Source organism: Myxine glutinosa, chromosome 5 (genome assembly GCF_964187855.1).
Source record: "Myxine glutinosa chromosome 5, kmMyxGlut1.1, whole genome shotgun sequence".
In the NCBI taxonomy this organism is placed as follows: Eukaryota; Metazoa; Chordata; class Myxini; order Myxiniformes; family Myxinidae; genus Myxine; species Myxine glutinosa.
The window spans coordinates 157,637,232-157,654,432 of NC_136265.1; the positions used below are offsets into that span (position 1 = coordinate 157,637,232).

General features: G+C 45.6%; 1 protein-coding gene across 1 annotated transcript in view; it reads right to left on the bottom strand.

The window, feature by feature from the left end:
• Window positions 1–17,201, bottom strand: part of VPS39 (VPS39 subunit of HOPS complex) — a 59,078-nt gene that overhangs the window by 19,139 nt on the left and 22,738 nt on the right. Inside the window, exons 6-14 of the mRNA XM_068115873.2 lie at window positions 16,959–17,048; window positions 16,588–16,680; window positions 15,831–16,011; window positions 10,852–10,972; window positions 10,354–10,474; window positions 9,837–9,966; window positions 8,499–8,641; window positions 7,662–7,802; window positions 7,384–7,525 (exon numbers count right to left, since the gene is read on the bottom strand). Coding sequence (XP_067971974.1) covers window positions 7,384–7,525; window positions 7,662–7,802; window positions 8,499–8,641; window positions 9,837–9,966; window positions 10,354–10,474; window positions 10,852–10,972; window positions 15,831–16,011; window positions 16,588–16,680; window positions 16,959–17,048 — 1,162 coding nt within the window. The remainder of the gene's footprint in view (window positions 1–7,383; window positions 7,526–7,661; window positions 7,803–8,498; window positions 8,642–9,836; window positions 9,967–10,353; window positions 10,475–10,851; window positions 10,973–15,830; window positions 16,012–16,587; window positions 16,681–16,958; window positions 17,049–17,201) is intronic.

The window sequence follows — 17,201 nt, forward strand, 5'->3', positions numbered from 1 at the left end:
AAGCTGGTTCCCTTTCCGAGTACCTCTCCTCTTTGGCTTGGAGCGTTTCGCATCTCACCGCTCACCGCTCCTCTTGGTGTCGCCTCTTCGCTCATCTCTCAGGTCATCTGGTGAAGCAGTCCCTTACAGTCGCTTTTATCACTCGGGGCGGAATCAAGCCGCCGGCTCCGAGGGCACGCCTACCGGGTCGCTCACCGCGGTGCTGATTGGCTGTTAGGGCTGGCTCACTCCTCCCCTCTATGACGAGGTGGAGACACGCCTTTCTTCTCCGAGGTTAGCACATGGGCAATGGCGGCTTGCGGGATTGAACACCACTCGCCCCCCTTTTGAAAGGAACTTTGGAGAGCGGAGATGTTTGGGGAAATTGCAAGGGCCTACGCTTATTTTGTTTGATACAATGCAAAGTCAATCTAGTGGGAAACACATATTTAGCCTACATAGAATAAGGAAATACACTATTTAAAAAGATATATCGTGGCCTGCGTGTAAGTTTCATGGAATTAACTAGGAGGACGGCTGCGACCATTATTTACATTACGAGGGTGTTACACATAATAAAACCATACTTTTTACATTCGTTACACTTCCTCCAAAATTGTTACACTCCTCAAAAACCATTACACTTCTCAAATTCGTTACCCACTTCTCAAAACCGTTACACTGCACCCTCCTTTCTTCAGGCCCGTGCTCGGGCCTACAAAACTTTAACTTAGTGTGACACGTAGGTGTAATTCCCTCTACAATTAACCTGACCCTGAGTGTGACAATCTTAAAACACAAATAAGTATGTCCCCCTATTGCATTGCACCCTGTCTAACAGACTCAAGCCCACAGCTAACCGAATTACGGGATTATTCTCAAACTATACATTTACGGTGGGGAGCATTATTTACAATGACGTGATTTCTTATTTACAACGCAACCCAGGACCTGTGTTTTTTTTTTTTTTTTTTTTTTAGGGAACAAGAAAGAGAAATTCCTGTTGGGAGGGAGGAGACAGCACGCATTGCATCGATGCACCAGTACCAATACCACCAAAGCACCCAAAAGCACCAAAAGCACCACAAGCACCACAAAGCACCAAAAGCACCACTCGGTGCGCAGTCACCATGGTTCATAATAAACACAACAAAACAACTGGTGGTGGTCTTCTCTTTCTCTGCTGGGCCGATGTTCTTCCCGACGTCTTCTGGCTTCATGCGGCCTACTTGGAAATATAAAAAAGCTCAACTTGTGTTCGTTTTTTTTTTATTTAGGGCCTCAGGGGCCAACTAAGGGTGGTCCACCTGTTTGGCATAGGTGCCACCTTACCGAGGTCCGCAAGCAAGATTCCCTGGCCACTATGGCCGGTCTCCAACAGAGGTGTCCTGCCCCAGAACCTGGGGTCCATCAAGTGGTACTTGGCCGCAGAACAGCGGTCCATAAAGTGGTACATCAACGCAATGCATGCTGGTTCTGGGAATCTCGGGCGCACAATGGCCACCTCACGCACGCTCCCCTCGGCACCCAATGGCGCACAGGTCATGTGGGAGACAAAAGAAAGACAATTGAGCGAGGGGTAAGGTCACAAGGGTACACATCAATAAGGCAATCCAAGGCGAAATGCATACGGAGGGCGAAGTGAGAAAGCTAGTCCCTACCGTACGTCACCCCCCTGTCACCTACCCTACCCTTGCCCTTACCCCATATTTACAAAATATACCCATTTACAAATTCGTCACTACTGTCACGTCTTCCCCATATTTCCCCTATACCAAATTCGTCTCCACAATCCCTCTACTTCAAAATTTGCCATCACCAAATTCATCATCAATCCTCATAAGGAGGAAGAGATGGAATTACGCACAATGTCACACCCACGTCATGATGCGTCTCACAATCCAAACATTTGCATCATAAAAAATAAATAAAACATGGCATGGTGCGGAGTACCTGTCACCTCAGGTGATTGGATGCAGATGGTGCGAGGAGATCCTTCTTCCTAACTATCCTCTAAATGACTTTAACACACTTTACACTACCCGGGGTCTCTCCCTGCCAATCCATTGGCCAACTTACACTATGGGTTCTAAAAACCAATTCCCATTGACCAAACTGTGGTGCTTCTCAATTTGGGGTCTCACTCCCCCGATTCATCTCCCGGTGCCCTCGCACAATTTCTGGGCTGCGACGTGTAGCTCTCCCAGCAGGTCTACCCACCTGCACACCTCCACCACTGCAGTTGCCACCCGAGCTTACCTAGCTCCTCACCCTAACCTAACTAACTGGGGAAGGCCCTCTCCTGGCTCTGTCACCCCTTGGTGCCCTCTGGCACTGGGCTACCCGGGTCCGTCCTCCGGATCCTCGGGCCCCATCCACAACAACTACTACCGGCTCCCAGAGCCCACCTGCGGCCTCACCTGGCCGACATCCTCACAGTGGTGGAGTGCCCAAACCAACTACACACACTAACAGGCTACACGCCCAGCCATTTCCACAACACTAATGCACCCATCCAAAGACCATTCTTTCACCCGCACCACAGATGCCAATATCCAACCACAATTTACCTGTACCCTCTACCTAACACTTACACTACCCGCCCCGGGTATCCGTGATGAGGGTCCACTCTTCCCCCATTCACACCTTCGCACCATCCACTCCACTCCACAATTTCCACCATACTCACTCCACGACCATCCATTCCAATACTCCATTTATTCCACACTACCATTCTCCATACCTGCTGTTGCACACCTGTGCCCTCACACCTGGTGCCACCTGCACCCTCCTTTCTTCCTGGACCATTTGGTCAACACAACACGCAATCACCACTACTCCCTCATACACTGCTCCACACACCTGTTCAGTTGCACACCTGTGCAATCACACCTGTTCAATCACACCTGTTAAATCCTCAAACACACGGCATCATCTCATCTAACTACTCCCCTCTGAAACTTGCGCTTCCCAGTCGTCCCTTTAAACTATTGCGCTCCCACGTCATTATCAACCATACTAATCTACCTGCGTCCCCACTACAGGTATCAGTCACTAACTAATCTTAACGTCACCTAATGTCATCTTCCCTAGATCCCTACACACAATATATCCTAACCCACCCGGGCTAGTTTTCACTGCCATCAACCCCATAAGCTATAGCGCATTTGCCCCACTGTGAGGGATGGTGGATTTGCCATCCCACCACATCGGGGGTCTCTCCCTATAAATTTTGTTCGTCCAAATTCAATAAACCAAAAATTTGCCAATGACTCTACCATCATCAAATTTTGCTTTTTTCTAATTTCGTGGCCAAAACACTATCCTCATCACCCGTCTACTTATTACATCCTCTCGGTGCGCCAATTCACGTCTACAGGCCGGCTTCGTACAGCCGAGCAATGAACGCGGGTCGTTTTGGTCGCCTGCAGGTTGAATCCGTCCGGCTTTCGGTTCAAGGGAGGTGGTTTGGTTGGACCGAGATTCCACGCACCATCTCGGCGCGGCACCTTGCGGTCCCGGGCCCGATGGCTCAATCTCCCCCGGTCGGAACCCCGTCCCCACGAGGGGGCACCGTTCCGCTTCCTCCCACTCGCCCTCGAACCGGACCGGTCGCCTCGCCCGACAAAGCCCGGACTCGACCGTGCGGGGCGGGGCCAAGCCCAAATCGGCAACGACGCTTCGAAGAGAAGCGACGCAGCATCGACCCGCGCCGGGCCTCGCACCCAACAAAGCACCCCGCGCCCCGAGTGCTCGCATCGGCTATCCGTCGCCCTAACCACTAACCCGGTTACCGTCGATGCTTTACTTGCATGCTCACACGCATACGCTACCCCTTTCACCCTCACAAAACCTGGCGTTCCAACGCCGTCCGTACATTCCACCAACGCTCTCTCTGTTACACACCACACCTCTCGCGCACACTCTTGCGCACACTTCGATCCACACCTCTCCTCCGTTACGTCCTCCGTAACACTCACCATGGGCGTGCACTCCGTATTGCTCTCACTCCCTGTGTCACACCCCGTACACACCGACGTGCATTCTCGCTCGCACTCGGTTTCACTCCCACACTTTATAACACACCCACTCGCCGACGCACACTTTTTCCTCCCACGCGTGCCATTTCCACTCACACGGGACCCTTCACCAACGCCCGGATGCCTCCTCGATCCCAAGCGCGCGAAAATTCTTTTGTCGCCAAACATCCTCTTACAAAATCTCCCCGCACAATACACAACAGCACGACTCACCTGGGGGATCCTTTTCTCCACGCGAACCTGCAAACTTCCATTCGGGTTAAGCACAGCATCGTGATGTGAGCAGGGACTTTGTACATAATCCATTTCTCCCTGCAATTCCCGGGCTACCTCCGTCATCTCTTCAATTTTAATTCCCAGCACTGCTTTTTCTTTATTAACCTCGGCGACCGCTGGGTTTAATAAAACACCCTCCTCTACCTCAGCGGTCGCCGGCTTTTCCAAACCCCGTGTCGCGATTTCTACCCCCATCATTGTACCCGTGCTTTCCTCCGCTTCGCACAACCAGCGCTTTTCGACCCGCTTTACCTCCTCGTGCACCCCTGGGACCCTTTCGCCCAACTTGCGGTCTCTGTCCCTCTGCTCCCATGCCTCTCTATCGGCCCTCATTTCGTTCGTTGTTGCTTCAATTTGGTTTCTCCATTTCTCCTCGTTTATTCTCAGCATCTCGGCGAATTGCGCCATGAAGTCCCCCACATCAAAGCCCGCTGCTACGGTCACAGGCGCGGCAAAATTTGGTGCCGCTGTAACCACGTGCGCGAGAGCGCCATTTTGTGCACCTGATACCCCCTCAACCACACCTTCTTTACTCTCCTCCTCCCTTTCTTCCCCTAAGTCCTGGGTTACCCCTAACCCGTCTATCTCCCCCACCGACATCCGATCGCCTTGATTGTCCATGGCGCGATCTCAAAATTCGGGTTCGGCAGCTTGTAATTTTGAGCGCGTTAAGCGCGCTTCGGGTCCGATCTCACTCCTCGACACCAATTGTTACTGTATAACACAATTGGTGTTCCAAAATTTGGGCCTAACAAATTTAGTCCCAGGTCCGAATCCAACTCCTGACAACCAATTGTTACAGACGCGGTTTTAGATGTTATTTTACCGAGCGGTTGGTATTACCGCGTCCGAACAGTTACTCCCCGATTAGAACCCGATTCCACCCGACGTTGACCAGATCGCACCGCAGATATTCAATCGGGAAACCTCTAAAGCGACCGAAAGAGAAGGAAAAGAGAAGAAGACAGAGTACGGAGGAAGAACAGATTTATTATACACACACAAGCAAAAAGGAAGAGCGACCAAAATTATTTACAAGCAATGGATGGAAAAAGCAGTCACACAGTACATCGTTAGCTTATTCTATTCAATTTACTTAATCCCAAGACAACGAGTAGGACAGACGACGTTCACACTTACACGGGGGATATTGCAGGCAGGCTTGAGGTGGATTGCTGGAGGGGGGAGGCAGGGTCGGAGGCAGCAGCTCTCAATTCCTCGCGCTTTTGGCGGGAAAACCCTCCGTCGCGTATCCGCTGCTGTAGACGTCACGCGCTGGCTCGGCACACCTGCTCCTCTCCTTCTGGTGGAGCCGTCTCCCTCCTTTCAGCGCGTCTCTCCAAAGCTGGTTCCCTTTCCGAGTACCTCTCCTCTTTGGCTTGGAGCGTTTCGCATCTCACCGCTCACCGCTCCTCTTGGTGTCGCCTCTTCGCTCATCTCTCAGGTCATCTGGTGAAGCAGTCCCTTACAGTCGCTTTTATCACTCGGGGCGGAATCAAGCCGCCGGCTCCGAGGGCACGCCTACCGGGTCGCTCACCGCGGTGCTGATTGGCTGTTAGGGCTGGCTCACTCCTCCCCTCTATGACGAGGTGGAGACACGCCTTTCTTCTCCGAGGTTAGCACATGGGCAATGGCGGCTTGCGGGATTGAACACCACTCGCCCCCCTTTTGAAAGGAACTTTGGAGAGCGGAGATGTTTGGGGAAATTGCAAGGGCCTACGCTTATTTTGTTTGATACAATGCAAAGTCAATCTAGTGGGAAACACATATTTAGCCTACATAGAATAAGGAAATACACTATTTAAAAAGATATATCGTGGCCTGCGTGTAAGTTTCATGGAATTAACTAGGAGGACGGCTGCGACCATTATTTACATTACGAGGGTGTTACACATAACAAAACCATACTTTTTACATTCGTTACACTTCCTCCAAAATTGTTACACTCCTCAAAAACCGTTACACTTCTCAAATTCGTTACCCACTTCTCAAAACCGTTACAATATATTACAGGTAGTGGACAAAGAAATGGAAACACTTGGGTAAAAGAGGGACACGAAGCAATAGCTTCCACACAGGTGTGGGCAATGTGTTAATTCAGTAAATAACATCCCAGCATGCTTAGGGTCATGTATAAAAATGCTGCACAGGCCTGGTTGCCTCCAAGTATGGCTAGCATGGCTGCAAGAAGAGACCCCCCCCCCCCCCCCCCATGTTCCCATCCACAGAGCATGGATACAATGGTTTGATGAGCATGTCACTGAGTTTACTGTACATCATGGCCTTCTCAGTCACCTGATCTGAACCCAATCGAGCATTAATGGGACATTAATTAACGGGATAAACAGTGTTTTCCACCTCCACCAAACAGGTGTGAGTTGATTTGTCATGGCTTTCTCATGGAAGAATGGTGCCGCATCCCTCCTGCATAATTCCAGGTGCTCGTGGAATCTATGCCACATCACATACAGGCCATATTGGCCGCATGTGGTGGCCCAATGCAATATTAAGTGACTTTACATGGGTGTTTCCATTTTTTTGGCCACTACCTGTACATCCATACATCCTTCAAGGTATTGCAGCACCAACATCTATTAAACTTGCATTGTGTATATTATTTCAAATCGACCAAAAACACTGTTTGGAAAGACATCACCATCAGGTAAAGTTACACCTTGCACAAAACGAATAATCATCTCATTTGTTTACAGCAATTGTAAAACATTCAAATTAGTTGCGTCTATTCCATTCCATACTCTTATCCTGCCGCACGTGTCAATTATGTAAACAGATTCCAAAACTTACCAAACACACTTTGCTTTCTAATGCCACATGCTAATTTACCTTTTAAAGAAATGTGACCTTCTATGAAAAGCACACGTACACGAGTGGCTTGATTTTTAAGCATTGTGCGAGAAGCACCTTTGGAGCACGAGTGGAGGTTGCCGATGAGCCTTCGACTAAATGCTCAATAACACACCTTTGTGCACTTTCAACCAATTGCAACCATACACACCTTTGTGCACCTTTGACCAAATACTATCTTACAAACCTTTGTGCACCTTTGACCAAATGCTCCCATACACACCTTTTGAGTGCAATCCTTTGCGTTCATACAGAATTATCAACTCGCTGTACTTCTGCGCACGCCGCAGAACCCGCTCGCTCTCCTCCAAGTGGCAGTGGTTGTTTTCCAGACGCAGGAGCGGTGCGATCAGTGCCACGTTGGTCTGCAACCGGGCAGAGACTTTCAGATACCACCAAGGAGGAAATTACAATCAGAAGCAGATGCAAGATGGCTGGCATTGCACTGAATCTTTGTTACCTTACAGACAAAGGAAGCGCAAATGGAGATTCGATTCACACCTGCAGGTAACACTTCAATAACGTGGTGTCGATGATCTGAAGGAGCTTTTTCCTGGACCTGATGGTTTGAACTCCCATTACAATTGGAGCAGTTATTCCCCCTTCGGAATCATGCAGATGCTTCACCAGGTGGTTCCTTTTCTGGGGGTGGAGAAGACTATTGGAGAAGGTCAAAGGCAAAGATCAATCATGCGATGAACTATCCAAGGTAGTCATGTTGCACATTCATGTTCCTTTTCCTCCACCACATTCATTTTTGTCTGTCTGTTTGTCTGTGAGTCAAAAAGTTATGGACGTTTTCGGACCAACTTTGGCGGACGGGTTGGGTGTGTGATAAGGATGAAATGATTAGACTTGGGTGAAGATTGAGATCTAGATCTGGATACTACAAATTTTTTTAAGTGATTATTCACCATTGAGAGATAGGGTCAAAAACTATATAGAGCACGATATCTCAAAGGTTGTGGACCAATTATGACATAACTTGGTGGATGAGTTGGTTTGTTGACAAGAACAAGCCAATTCGATTTTGGTTCAGGTCTGGATCCAGATCCAGCCTAACGGTGGGATACAAAACGTAAACTCTTCAGCCTGGTGGAGGTATGTGCTCTACAGAGTGCTGTTATAGTTTTGTGCTGTATTGGCATAATGACATTGAGGTATCAGTGGAGATCAGAGGATTAACCATGGGGTATTATGCAAAAACTACTGCAGACATTTTACACTCATTCTGTGCAATTCCAGTTTGTGCAAAGCACTGGCACATTTAGTACAGTTTTACATTTAGTACACAGGTGGTTCAAAATCCCAAACAAATACAGCATCTCGCTCGGTCACCTGTGTGAGGTAGTCAATCAGTGCCATAAGGCCTCGTTCAAGCTCAGCTCCCATGAGCTGTGGTGGCTCTGCAGGATATTGGAGCTGCTTCTTATAATCCAAGGGTAGGAGGTCAGGGTAGAGACCGATCACATGTGAGGGATCTGTCATAAAACAGCGAGATAAAGGGATGTAGCGATTTTGGTTCACTAGTGCATTCAAAATGATTACACAAAAAATTATAAGTACAGTAGTAAACCGTAATTATTTCGGGGGCATTAACGATGGAGTATTAAAGATTTTTTGCATAGCTCCAAGTCATTTTAAACCAGGGCTCATTAGGTTATTTCTCTAAAATATCTTCAGAGTGGGTCTCAGTGCCCGGCCGTCCATCCGTACGTCCGTCCATTAACATTTGACAAAAACAATATTCTCCTCACAAACTACCTGATTGATATGGACCACATTTGGTACAATGCATCAGGACAGCAAGGTCTCATGGGGATGTGCTATCCATCTGGATGCACCCCCTATAAAGGAGATGAAGGGTGAAGGGGGGAGGGCGGGGGGTTGCCCCAAATATTGGTATTTCATTCAAAAAAATCTTCTCAGAAACCACCCGACAGATCCAGACCAAACTCGCCATGAGGCACTGGGACCATGTCCTAACCTTAAGTTATGCTCCTTATGGCCATGTCTTCCCCCTACATTTTCACTATAACATCATCTTCTCCACAAGTACTTGAGCAACACAGAGAAAATTTGGTACAATGCATCAGGACAGAAAGGTCTCATGGGGTTGTGCTCCCCATCTGGATCCACCCATTTAAAGGGAGTAAAATGGGGGTTCTGCCTCAATTTTAGGGAATATATTTTAAAATCTTCTGAGAAACCATCGGGAAATACCCATCAGTCACCCAAGGGGCGATTATTATTAACTCTTTTGCAGCACACTATTAAGCATATATGTAATATACACCTGCTCACATGGCATCGAGCAAGATATTTCACCAGCACCATACTTTGCCCCTGGAGGGGAGCAGGTATCGATTAGTATTTCAAATTACAGCTCACAACAAATTGTTTTTCCCTGCTTTAAAGACCTCCAAGCTGATTGCGAAAAAATGTTTGCGACTGTATGGTAATAGACCCTAAACATGACATTTTGGAAAACTAAAGTACAAAAACGTTCATAAATCCTAGATCAAATGTGGTTTTATAAGAGGTGGGCCATTAAAAGATTGAGACAGGCATTAGGTGTGCGGCCGGGGTTTAGGGATGGAAATGGGGAAGGTGGACGGATGGACCTTTTTCACGGACTTAGCACATTTCATTTCTACTGCAACTATGTATCTTTACCCGTGCCAAGTGTTGAGAATTTTGTCATGGACTGCTCAAAGAAACGCTGACAAAAGAGGTGGAAGGCATGAAGGTTCTGGATGTGATGGATCCTTCGTTGCTTTTCCGAGTCAGAGTCATTTGTCATTTGCTGAAAGAACCAAGAGAGTCCAGTCACTGATGGGCAACCAAAGCCGCAGAATTATGAACTTTCATCCATTAATTAAGCAAACATACAAGCAAACAAATAAATAAATGAATTAATCGAACAACTGTTAAAAAGAAATGACGAAATAATGAAATAAATAGTTAATTGTTCAAAACTCAAAAATACTGCTGTGAGAAACAATAGTTGGGTAGACCCGATGGGATGGAGGTGGAACCATTGGGTGGAAGAAAGGTGGCGAAAAGGTTGAATAGAAGGGGATAAGTGAACAGGACATGATAAATGGAATAAAAGTGATGGAAGGGAAGGGAAGAGAAAGGGCTAAAGGGAGAAGTGGTGGATAGATGGAACTGGGAGTTCAGTGGTACAAACAGCAAGCTGCAGCGCCAGATCAAACTGCTTCTCCTGCAGGAGCTGTTCAATCTGCGTAGCAATAGGCACGGGCAGCAGACGCCACACGTACTGGCTACTTGCCACGTACACAATGTTTGGGCTGAGAAGAACACAGTACGCAGGTTAATGGCCTGACTAAATTAACAACTGGAAGCACAACCACCCTTCCAAAACAAGATTGCCGTTTGGGGTCTGACAAGTAGTATCGCCTGTCGCGGGGAGGCTAGAAATTATCACCGCTCATGTTTTACAACAGCTTGTTGCAAAAACAGTTGTATTCATTCATGTTTAAAGATTATATGGTGAGCGAGTGGCAAATTGTGCCAAGCTCCCAGAACATTGTCCCTGGAACTCATTGGACCCAATTCCCACATAACAATGTGTAATTTCGTCGTACAAACATGTACTCTCGGTTTTGAAGACCCACTGGACCACTTTACACAACACATAACAGAAGCAGACATCTTGGTCAATTACCCGCCAGAGGTGATGAAGCGTGGTTTCTGCAGATCAATGCTCTGCACGAGCAGCATGGGCTCGATCGTACGAATCTCCAGGTAGCGAGGCAGGACTGCGATTATATACGGGTGTTGGTGTTCTGGGGATAGGTAAAAAGACATTGCATAATCTTGGGCACAAATCTGCAGCAACTTTCATCGCATATTGTACAGTTGATCAAATCCATTGGGAATGTTCCCATTTTGGTTTATATATAAATATGTATGCATAAAATCCATATATATTTTAAAATAAACATTTTAAAAGATATATTTCAAAAGAATGATATAAAGAATTGGATGTTGAGGTTCGGTTAATGCTGTGGATTTATTGCCAAAGGAGATTGTTGCATTTGCATCCCTTGATGTGTCTTTCAGCATCCCGATAGACTATCCTGAGATAGGGAAGTAACAACAATGCCATGTCCCTAGTGCACTGTTCCTTTAAAATTCCATGCAGCCTTCGTAGCTCAAACAATATTAGACATCACGTCTCCACTTACATACCCGCAAGAGGTCTGAGCACTTAGATCTCACGACCGCTGCCTGCTTTGGTTAGGATTTCATTCATCACATGGATACCGACAACGGATGAGTTGTGAAAAAAGGTGTGAATAAGGGGCAACTACGTATTACATGAGTAAATATGTAGTCCATACTGCCAACCACATGCCCTTCCTGCCTCTATTTACTCCCGTATTTTCTCTCCAAACGTCCTCCCTTCCCCTCCTTTTCTCAATCAGTCTCCCCATTGATAAAAGATAAATAGATGGCTCCTGAAGATAATGAAGGTGAAGCCGGCACATTTTGGCCTGCCACGCTAGATCATTGCTAATCCTGGGCTGGTTTGTTATCGAGTTTGTAAACTGACTAATTACTCTATTAGCACTCTATTGTTCCGACTGCCACTCCTAGAACCACCAACTCAGTGGCTCTCATGTTCTGGAACATATCATCGATATGCAGAATATGCAAAGTACAGAAATACAAATTCCCACTCCTCACAACTACCAATAAACATAATCTTAATGTAGATGTGTTCCCTTACATGGAACTTCAATGCAGGAGGAGGCCTTTAGACCCATCAAGCCTGGCCAATGGTTACAACCTATGGCGTGCTGCATCGTCTTATATAGTCAGCGTCAAGAAAGGAAGCAACACGTACCATATTAAAAGTCTTTTGTACGACTCGGCAATGGTTCCAACCACCGACTTCCCAGACTCAGCACGTAGCACAAAATACTGTGCAATAAATGGTACAAAGCGAAGGATTTGGAAAGACACGAGTTCCGTAAGAGCAACTTTTGTTTCATAATCGTAAAGTTGTCAAAATATCCTTGTGCAGCGTAAAATTGCCAATAATGTTGTGAAAAAAGTTGTTGATGCTGCTATAAAAAGGTCCACCCCGTCCTGCATCTGGTCACCAATAATGTTGCATGAAAGATTTCAAATAAAGCACAAAAAATGTCTGTCTCGGCCATAATGAAATAAATGTAGAGGCTGTAAGATTTATTGTATGCAGTAAAAGTTGGATCAACCAATCAAGGTCGGGTTATCTCGACTTTAGTAAAGCATCAAGAACATTTCTGTTAGCTAAGATTAAGGCATAAATAAGCAAAGTCATAAATACATGAAAACCGTGGAAAGGTGGGAAACACACCAACAGCGTGGGAGAGGGACATAGCAGAGGGATATTTGGAGAAAGAATGGGCAAAGGGAAGAAACACCCAGAAACATAGTCCGAGCCCACAAGAGTAACTTTTACAAAGGCCTGTAGAAAATAATTAAACTCCAGAGTGTAATCCAGTGATGATGGTCCAAACGGCCTCATTTCCTTTTCTAAGGTCGTACAAGATTTTCCGACCACTCGTTATTCTCAGTGTAGGTGTGCTATCGCCGGCACCCTAGCCAAATTCCTAGAATTGGAAGTTGTTATTGTGATGTTGACCCTCCGTGTGTGGAAATAATGTGGTGGAGCAAATTTCAGGGAAACTAGCACATTTATCCTTAGGGTGTTTGTGTCACCTCCCCTACAGTGATAGAGGGATATCAGCCACCCTACAGTGACAGGGTGCCCTTTCCCACCCTCACCGTACAGTCGCAAGGCACCATTTCGAAGATCATATGACTACCCAGTGGCAGGTCATTCCCGTAGTGCTCCCGGCCTATGTGGCGATGTGGCCTTGGACATCTGATTAACAACTGGGGGATGGATGAATTGAGGAAGGAGATTGGTTTGCAGATGAGCTTGCCGAGGATATTGGTGAAATATCGGCTGAGATGGGCTGGACACTTGGTGCGGATGGGGGAAGAGAGAATGGCAAAGAGAGCGGATAGGTTGAAGGATCATGGTAGATTGGTAGAAGGAAAAGAGGTAGACCGCAGTTGAGATGTGAGGATTGTGTGAGGAGGGATATCAAGAAGGTGGGTGGCTGGAGAGTGGAGAGAGTTCGCTGAGGACAGGGAGAAGTGGAGGAGTATCGTGAAGGCCGGGTAAAAGCTTGTTACCATTGGACCTCACCCATTAAAAAGGGAAGAGGACGAGTATATAGATATACATATAACACAATATAGATACTAACTTCGTCTTATTAAAGCACATTTACAAAAATGCCACTCAGTGGAACAATTCTGTCAGTGTGTTTCTCTCTGTCTCTCCGATGCTCTCAATGATGGCAGACGGAGTGCTGTTGAAGCAGCCTCAGGAAAAGGATTAATGGATGGAACAAACAGGACATTGATGGACATGCACTAATTGCCATGGGAAGAAAGGTAAAGTTGATGCTTCGCTCGCTAATCCTTCATATTAATCCTTCATACGTTTTGTTAATTTCAGAAAATGCAATCAGATCGAGATTATACAAACTTTATGAATTGCCAAGAACATTATACATTGGACATTACTGGGCTGGATGGAAATAAAGAAGAGAATGTTAACCCCGTTATAATACCAAGAGTACTACCTTGTGTGTAAATCGACAAATCTGACGGACGTGGACAGAAAATGCGATTTGTAATATGAACTTCGTTCTTCAAAACCATGAATCCACGATGATTACAACAACTATATCAACAACTGATAACAGATTTTCCAAAAATAACATTACTATTCTCTTTAAAAATTTCAACAGCTTAAAATAAAAACTCATCAATTTAATAATGGTGATGGATGAAAGAGAAACTTTTGTCATTTCCATACAAAATTACAGAAGCAATTGTAAAAAATAAAGGATATTTAATTAGACACTTCATAGAATACAATACCCTGTGCTGTGTTCAGGTATATGTTTCAATTTTAATAAAGTAATGATTTTAAAGAACGTTTTTTTTTGTTTGTTTTTTTGGGGGGGTTTTTTGTGTATACAAGATCGAGGCTCGTTTAAGAGCTAGCACAGCAAACACATATTAGCACAACAAATATAAACGGACACATAAAACAATAAAGGCAGGGGGAGACAAGATGGGGAGAGAGCGGGAAGCACACAAGCACAACAGTAGAGAACAGGGACATCGGGAGATCTGTTCGAAGGGAGAGGGCTGGGGGGGGGGGGGGGAGCGGGAGGGAGAGGGAAGGGGTACAGTGTACACGGTACAAAACAAATTGACACTACAAGGAATTTCAGGAATGAAGTCGGGGATTGAAAGGTGGATTTAGGGTGTATTAACAGGGGTAGAAAAGATCAAGGTTCTGGATGGGGGAATATAAGAGATAGTGGTGAACAGATGTTTTAAAGACCTGGAGGGAGGAGTGGGATTGAAGAGAGTTAGGGAGTTTGTTCCAGAGGCGGGATAAAAGAGGAATTAAAGAGTGAAGGTGAGCAGAGCGTCTTGATTTTGGCAGTTTAACCATAAGAGGGTTGCTGGCAATTCTTGTGTGTCCTGCAGGAATATTTGGGGGACAGAGCACAGACAGAGCTGGGGGAGCAAGGCCGGAGAGGAGTCGGTAGAAGACAGAAAGACCACCAACCTGCATGCGGTGAGAGAGTGAAAGGCCCTCAGAATCAGCTTCATCGCGGGAGATTCCAACGATTCTGAAAGCTTTGGTTTCTACAGCGTGAAGCCGGGCTCGGTGTGGGGCAGGAGCACCGGCCCAGAGGGGAGAACAGTATTCCATTGAGCTGCGGATGAAAGCCATGTATGTGGTGAGGAGCTCAGGTCTGCCAAGGAAGGACTTTGCATGACGGAGGATGACCAGTCGGCGTTTTTAAAAAAAAAATCCAGAAGTTTAGCACCACTGAAGCAGTCTTATACACCACTGTAATAAGATGATGTTGAGTCACAGCTTAGGAAATTGAGGCTTTATTGAAGGCAGTGTCAATTGGCATCGTACATAGCCATATTGGCAGCTTCTTCTTCACACCAACACTGCATCCTCTCACATGCCACACCCTCTCATGCTATGTATTGAAATACAGCATGGTTCTTGGAAGTATTATAAAGGTTATTTGTGTTCTACAGTGTTCAAGCATATAATTAAATTTATATAAAGGTTTAAAGAGATTTCGAGGCGTATAATTAAATTAATTCCGGATTTTACCATCGTTTTACCCAGTGTATGTTACATCACCCTATCTAACACTTCATAATAGTTATCCGTGCCTGTTGTTTGTGCCCTTTATAACGTCTTTAAAAACAATACATTTCCTGTTTGGAATGATTTTCAATGTTATTTGACTGCCAGGCAGACAGACAGAGTAAAAATATGATCTCTCCTCTTTGCGCTTGTGCGATTGGGACAAATTCAGAGCCAAAGTACAGTTAAACGATAAACTTGTCTTCCTATTGATGTTCCGATTTGTGTTCAAAATACAACATTGGATTTCAATGAGTTTTCCTCAATCATAAACTGACGATCATAAACTGATCGGATGGACAGACGGACGGACATAAACCAATCGCTTAACCCCGCTCTTCGCTTCGCGCGTGCCGTGTAATAAACATTGTGAGTGTGATAAGTACCCATGGAGATGGGGACATCTGTCCAGCGCAGGGCATGCTTCTGCATCGTACCCTCCTCATCGATGAAGATCGTCATGTCATCGCGACCAACAGCCAGTTTACTGTCAGTAAGGGAAACGACGAGAGGCTCGAGCTGCTTACCGGTGGGAAAAAGCTCTTTGCAGGAGCCCCGGCCATCAGCCTGAAATGCGGCACGCACCGGACACAACTCTCCTGAACATGTTTCATTAGGGAATGCAAATGTGAAACAGGCTATAAACATCTTTTATAAAATATAGAAACATTTTAACACAAAAACATTTTTATCTTCTGTTTGAAGCATGCCATGTCTGCTTGTTTAATTCTGTATTTTTTGTTATTTCATCCTTTGAACTTTTTTCTGTATATATATTTGTTTATCTTGTAAGCAATCTTCGATTGTAAATTATGAATATGTGTGTATGTGTAATTCAGCCATTAGCTGTCAAACATGCTTTTAATAAACCATTTTTGATTTGATTTGATGGTTTAAAATGAGGGAGGGGAAGGGAAGAGAAAGCATAAAAGTCTGGTTTAATTACAAGGTAAGCAGATTTTGCAGAAATAAGTAGGGCAGGGAGGGTCAAGGTCTTTAACACAAAACTATTCCATAATTAATGCAACTAAAAAAAGCTAAATTTAACTTACAAGCAAAATATCAGATAAAATAAATAAATATAATATGTAAATATCACCAGTTGGTTAGAAATAAATTGCATTCAAAAGAAGGAACACTTGCCTTGGCCAAATAATAATCCCTTTTAAATCCCACACAAATGGAGTCACCACACCAAGCAATGGATTTAGGGAAGTCTGGAAGGCAAAGGTCAGGCTGCAGGAGGAGAGCGGGAGAGAGGATGAGCAAGGGGTGGGGGGGGGGGGGGTAGGGGGGCGGGTAGCGGAAAGAGACGAGTAAGCGCACTGTTATTACTCCCATCACACTTCCAAACTTTAAAATTTATTAAATGCAAAGCTTTCCACTTTCTCGGGCAGCATTTTGATATTTTGACGAACAAGCATTTGCATCTCAATAAAACTATTATGACAATAAAAACTTTAAACTGTGCAATTCGTCTTTGTTCCAGTCACTGGTATTTCTCATGTGCGTACTTGAAACTCGACAAGATCACCATTCTTCCAGGTGAAGAGTTGAAGTTTCTTACGCACGACGACGCATAGCCGTAGCTCCCCGGTGTGGGACTGCACACACAAGGCAAGACAACAATGCAACAATCCAGTAACAACGACACATAAAATTGTTGTTTTTTTTCCCCAACATGTTCATCTCCAAGGAAATATGGCCAGATGTGTCCACTGTCCAACTCAACTATTGCTGCATACCTATGATGCTGC